This window comes from Solanum tuberosum, unplaced genomic scaffold (assembly GCF_000226075.1).
Source record: "Solanum tuberosum cultivar DM 1-3 516 R44 unplaced genomic scaffold, SolTub_3.0 scf00804, whole genome shotgun sequence".
NCBI lineage: Eukaryota > Viridiplantae > Streptophyta > Magnoliopsida > Solanales > Solanaceae > Solanum > Solanum tuberosum.
In genome coordinates this window covers 44,913-51,203 of record NW_006239718.1, presented here as the reverse complement: position 1 = coordinate 51,203, position 6,291 = coordinate 44,913, and the positions used below count along the sequence as shown (strand labels likewise).

Below are 6,291 nucleotides of genomic sequence, written 5' to 3'. Positions count from 1 at the left end.
TTTTCTACTATATTATAAAAGAGAGTTTAGGCCCAAATATAATATATAATATTCTTGTGGGACTTTTAAAAGGAAGTTTCTTGAATATTATATATTATATTTATTATATAGTAGAACTTGGGCATAAACTCCCTTTTAAAATAATATAGAATATGTATATATATATCTCACAAATGGAAAAGTTCCAATCAAGGAAGCAACATATATCATTTACAAATGACTTAAAAAGCTTTAAAATATTTAAAATAATACATATCATTTTAATATTACCAAAAAAGTATTATAAATAATAATAATTAACAACTTAAAATATCTGAAAGACATTTTAAAAGGGTTAATTTTGTAATTTTATCCATATCACATAAATTAGGACAAAGTGACCAGTAATGTACATTATTTCAAAGTTACATAAAAATATTATAAATCACAATAATTAATAACTTCAAACATTTTAAAAAAAATATATGAAAATTTGGATGACTCTCCAAATTTCATTTGTGTCACATAAATTGAGACAACAAAAATAACATATATTGGGTCCATTTTAATGTATTTGTCTTATTTTATTTATATTTAAAAATTGTGTAAGAATACTATAAATCATAATAATTGACAACATAAAATATGTTTTGAAAAAAAATACAAAAAATTCCACTGATTCTTGAAGTGAATCTATCGTAAAAATACTATAAATCATGATAATTGACAACATAAAATATTTCAAAAATGTTGTATGTGGGTAGTCTTATTATGCCTTAAATAGCGTCAAAGAAAGTACAGCTTTGTGATAAAAAAACTTATTCCTTTATCCACGCAAACAATCGCTTCAAAAATTTGGTTATTAGCCCCAAAATATACCATTTATATTATTGGGCCCGTGCATAGCACGGGCAACATTATCTAGTTTAAATAATAAAACAGAGTTTAGGATTTGAGATGCCTATCTAAACAAGAAAATATAATACCAAAAGTATTTATACATTACCGAGCAAAAGTTATGAATACAGAGATGGGGAGTGGGGGTAATTTGGGGGTTGGGATGGTCAGAGGGGTGAGAATAAGAGAATTAATATGTTATCTCAAAAATGTTTTCCTCCGTAGTTGACTCTTCAAAATCTAATTGTACTAGCCTAGATATTTTTCAACATTTTTAATTAATACGCATCACATATTTTTTGTTTCTATCTACACTAATCAGCCACACAGTTAGTCCAAATTGTATAGCTGACTCAATTTTTTTCCTTACATGATGTTGAATATTTTTTCATTATTAATGGATGCTTGAAAGCTACTTCCATTAAGTCATCAATCACTAGACAATTGACTTCCCACTTTTAAGGTCCTTAAACAGTACCCATTAAGCTGATACCCACGAATATTGACTCTCACAAATATGGCTGTTGTACCTCCTATCCCAGAATATGCTGAAAATGGTCCCAAAGAGCTTGACGCCGGCAGCCTTTTCGTCCTGAAATCCCGAGGTGATCAATAATTGTTTCATTTTATATGACAGTACTCTTTTCTTTTCTTTTTAGTGTATCATATATGAATCTGAATGGTATAATTGGTATAGGGTCATGGTTGCACTGTGGATACCATTTGACGACGGCGATAGTGGCGCCGGCGCTGCTGAGTTTGCCGTTTGCTTTCACGTTGTTGGGATGGATAGGGGGAATGATATGCCTGAGCATGGCAGCGCTGGTCACCTTTTATTCCTATAATCTTTTGTCTTTAGTATTGGAGCACCATGCTATGCTTGGCAAGCGCCAGCTTCGTTTCAGAGATATGGCTCGTGATATTTTAGGTTCCAATATTCATAGCTTTTATTTTTATTTTTAATCTACTTAAAAACCCATTTCTATCCCCTTTTTTTTTTTACTCCATTCGTTCCTTTTAATTACTTGTCACAATTTATTTTCTTTTTGATAGTCAAACACTATAAACTTTGTGACAAAAGAAAATTGATCCAATGATAAAACACTTTCACTTTCAACCCGAAAGTTAATGAGTTCGGGTTCCGAAGGAACCAAAAAGGTGGAAGGGGTGATAAAAAAAACTATGATCTTTGACCAATGTTTTCAAATGTATTTTTTTTTATTGATAATTGCAATTCATATTTATGTTTTGATTTTAAAATATCAAAGTAATCTAATCATATTAGTTTTGAAAGTTAATTAATTGGCTCTCGAACAGTGAAACGTGACAACTATTTTGGAACGAAAAAAATACTAACCTGTCACATGACATGCTTAAGATTAAATGACACTTTTATTCATTCTAGATATCTTGAATTTAAGATCATAAAATTCAAAAATTTCCTTTAGTTCTTAAACTTTGTAGTAAATCAAAATCACATAAATACATTGAAACAAAGAAAACGGTTTATAGAAAAATAAAATATTAGATGATAATTGGGGCCTATTTCAAATAGAACCATTCTTTTTGAGTTATATACGTTGACAATCAAATTCTTCTTACAATATCTCGTGTAATGTTATATCATATATAAAAAAATTATTTAATACAGTTATTTACTAAAGCTATAAGCTATTTCACTAAGTTATTGTTTATATCTATTTTCCGTGAACTAGATTTTATTTTACTCTATCAAAAATTGCTTATTAAAAAATATTATAATATTTTTTTGATAAGACTAATACATTTTATTAGGATTTTATTTTATTTAATTAATTTTATGATTATATTTTGCAAATTTAAATTTGACTATTATTACTTTATATAGTTATTTAATGATAAGTAGTATTGAATTAAAATAATAAACTTATTTTGATTTGTTAAAATAAAAAAATAAAGTTAAAAATTACTCCCTCCGTCCCATTTTATGTGGTAACATTTGACCGGGCACGGAGTTTAAGAAATAAATGAAAACTTTGAAATATTTACCAAATTGCCCTTTTAAAAGTAGACTCACTTTTCTCTCTTCTCATAAATGTATTGGAATATTATTTTAAGATTAAGTGGGACCAACAAGGGTAAAAGAGGAATTATACTTTTAAATACTTACTATATAAGGAAATGTGACATTCTTTTTTAGACTGACTAAAAAGGAAATGGTGCCACATAAAATAGGACGGAGGGAGTAGTTATTTTTTTCATTAATTTAGTACTCTCCTAGTACTAGTAGAGTAATTGAGCAAATGTAACAGGGCCAGGATGGGGCAGGTATTTTGTGGGTCCACTCCAACTAGGTTTATGTTATGGCATAGTCGTTGCATCAACTCTTCTTGGTGGGCAGAGCCTCAAGGTTAGTCTCACCAAGTCAAAAATGATAACAATTTAATTACAGTTAGATATGTTCTTTTAGCTACAATTATTATATTTGTAAATGTCTCCAAGTCTATAATAATATTAGATCTAATGACAATTAACCAATATCACTAAGAATTTTAGCGTTAATTGTTTAATATTTATTCAAAATGAGATCACAAAGTTATTGTTGTTGTATTTCATGAGTATTTTTCTTCTTCTTTCAGTTCATTTATTTGTTGAGTAGACCAAATGGAAGCATGCAGCTGTACCAATTTATCATTATCTGTGGAGGGCTAACACTAGTGATGGCACAATTGCCATCCTTCCATTCCCTAAGGCATATCAATCTTGTCTCCTTGATTCTCTGTCTTATTTATTGTGCTTGCACAACTGCAGGATCCATTCACATTGGTAATTATATATTTCCATCTCTTAATTTAAAAAAAACCTATAATTAATTAAAATGAATCTTAATTAATTCATTTCTTGTATACATATATATAGGACATTCTAATAAAGCACCTGAAAGAGATTATTCAATTACTGGAGTTGGTATTAATCGCATATTTGGTATCTTTAATGCTATTTCTATCATCGCAACTACCTACGGAAATGGAATCATTCCCGAAATACAGGTTTGTTCTCTTTTATGTTAGCAAACATAATCGACACGTATTCGTTTTTGTCCTCTTTTCGTCGAAATATTTATACAATTGAAAAGATCAAGTATGACTGTTAAAGCAAAAAGTGGTTAATTAGATGGGAGTTCACTTATAAGGCTTGGACAATCCTTCTTCCTTTGAGCTAGCTTTTGGAGTATGAGTTAGGCCCAAAACCTAATTTAACAGACTGATATCTGATTGTATTTAGCTTAATTTTTTGTGGACAGGCGACAATAGCACCTCCAACAACAGGGAAAATGTTGAAGGGGCTATTATTGTGTTACAGTGTAGTGATATCAACATTTTTCAGCGTTGCGATTTCTGGATATTGGGCTTTTGGAAACCAAGCTCAACCATCAGTGCTCCAAAATTTCATGTTAGATAGGATGCCTTTGCTGCCCAAATGGTTTCTCTTGATCACTTATATATTCACCTTTGTCCAAGTATCAGCTGTTAGCTTGGTAACGCTATTTTCACTTTTTTTTTGTTTTCATAATTGGCATCGATATTTATTAACTTATATATGTTGCTAATGTTATACATACGCAAAATCTTGGCAGACTTACTTACAACCAACAAATGTAGTATTAGAAAAGAGATTTTCAGATCCAAAAAAAGGCGAATTCTCAATCCGCAATGTGGTTCCCCGGTTAATTTCCCGGTCACTATCGGTGATCATTGCGACAACGTTGGCTGCAATGCTACCTTTTTTTGGAGACATTATGGCTTTGTTTGGTGCATTTGGTTGCATTCCTCTTGATTTTATTTTGCCTATGGTCTTCTATAATGTCACTTTCAAACCTTCAAGAAAGAGCATAATTTTCTGGGGAAATACCATAATTGCTCTTGTCTCAACGGTGTTGTCTTTAATTGGGGCTGTAGCATCTGTGCGGCAAATGGTGCTTGACGCCAAGACCTATCATCTGTTTGCGAATATGTGATGGGCGTGGAATTTTACTACGAATGTTGTTGTTGCATCCAAAATGTCAAGCACTTTCGCTAAAAGTTGAATAAAAAAAATGTATTTTTATTGACCATATGAATACATTGGATGTCCATTTAGTATTTCTATACATCCTTATTTTATATGATGAACCTTTTACAATTTACATATGATATTTTTAGAAGTTGTACCTATTATGAAGTTTTCCGAAGGATTTACAATTCTCTTGGGAATCATATCGACATAATCTTTTTATTTTAAATTTTAATGTCAAATTAACTTCTTTAAAGATAGGCAGTAATCGATTAATTAGAACTTGGGAGTTGTACAAAAATCGGAAGCAAATAAAAACGCACATTAACTTGTTAAGGAAGTAAAAATACCTCTGAGTTATTTAAAATAGGTTAATTTATCTCTTATTGAAATTTTTGATTAAAAATACCCTTTTCATTATATTTTTCTGGGATAAAAATACCCTTCAATTATCTAAATTGACCGAAAATACCTTTTCATCCAAGGTTGAGTTGGAGTGTCAAAATGAAATTTAATAACAAGTTTAAAGTTCTGCATATAAGTTTGGCCTTTGAAATAATATTCATGAAAAAAAATTACCCATTAATTATTACAGTATATTAGAATATTAGAAAAAGTTCCTCGACATCTAATCATCGATATAGGTATAAATTATTATTTTCTTCTATAAAAAATTAAAAGTTTGAATTAATAATATAAAAAAATAATATAACAAATAATTGATTCACTATTTGTATTTAATTCATTTCAATGATTAATAGCAAAATGTATATATTAATTTTATATACATGTTTGTATTATTATTAAATTATTTATGTTCACTCTTTTTTAAATATATTTTCAATTATATGTCTTACATGAATTTAAGACGGCAAAGAATATTTTTTACCTTTTGGATTTGAAAAAAACATAAGTAAAATGTACCAACATGTGAAACTATGATATTTAACATTTCATGCGGAAAATTAGAATTAATAAATTAAATTATTAACATGATTTTTTTTACTTATACAACATTAAAATAATAAAGGAAAAATATGTAAAAATATTTAAGCTATTTTCGTAATTTATAAAATTAAAATAATCATAAATTAATATATCCATGCAACGCACGAAAAGGGACGTGGGTGATTTTGTGCAGGACGTGAAGTTGTGGGGGGGGGGGGGGGGGGGGGGGGGGGGGGGGGGGGGGGGGGGGGGGGGGGGGGGGGGGGGGGGGGGGGGGGGGGGGGGGGGGGGGGGGGGGGGGGGGGGGGGGGGGGGGGGGGGGGGGGGGGGGGGGGGGGGGGGGGGGGGGGGGGGGGGGGGGGGGGGGGGGGGGGGGGGGGGGGGGGGGGGGGGGGGGGGGGGGGGGGGGGGGGGGGGGGGGGGGGGGGGGGGGGG

The 6,291-nt window shown here is 31.7% G+C and overlaps 1 protein-coding gene across 1 annotated transcript; it reads left to right on the top strand.

Annotated features, from left to right (window-relative positions):
- Nucleotides 1–1,267: 1,267 nt before the first annotated feature.
- Nucleotides 1,268–5,023, top strand: LOC102596218 (GABA transporter 1-like). The gene is made up of 7 exons (XM_006367470.2): nt 1,268–1,481; nt 1,574–1,804; nt 3,168–3,265; nt 3,495–3,681; nt 3,775–3,905; nt 4,160–4,393; nt 4,493–5,023. The coding sequence occupies exons 1-7, from the start codon at nt 1,394–1,396 to the stop codon at nt 4,871–4,873; spliced, it is 1,350 nt and encodes a 449-aa protein (XP_006367532.1). The 5' UTR covers nt 1,268–1,393; the 3' UTR covers nt 4,874–5,023.
- The last annotated feature ends 1,268 nt before the right edge of the window (nt 5,024–6,291 follow it).

What these genes read in the sequence shown, in the direction of transcription:
- LOC102596218 (XM_006367470.2), top strand. Translation starts at nt 1,394, where the DNA reads ATGGCTGTTGTACCTCCTATCCCAGAATATGCTGAAAATGGTCCCAAA. An exon ending in TTTCGTCCTGAAATCCCGAG is followed by an intron (nt 1,482 to 1,573) that starts GTGATCAATAAT and finishes TAATTGGTATAG; the next exon opens with GGTCATGGTTGCACTGTGGA. An exon ending in TGCAGGATCCATTCACATTG is followed by an intron (nt 3,682 to 3,774) that starts GTAATTATATAT and finishes ACATATATATAG; the next exon opens with GACATTCTAATAAAGCACCT.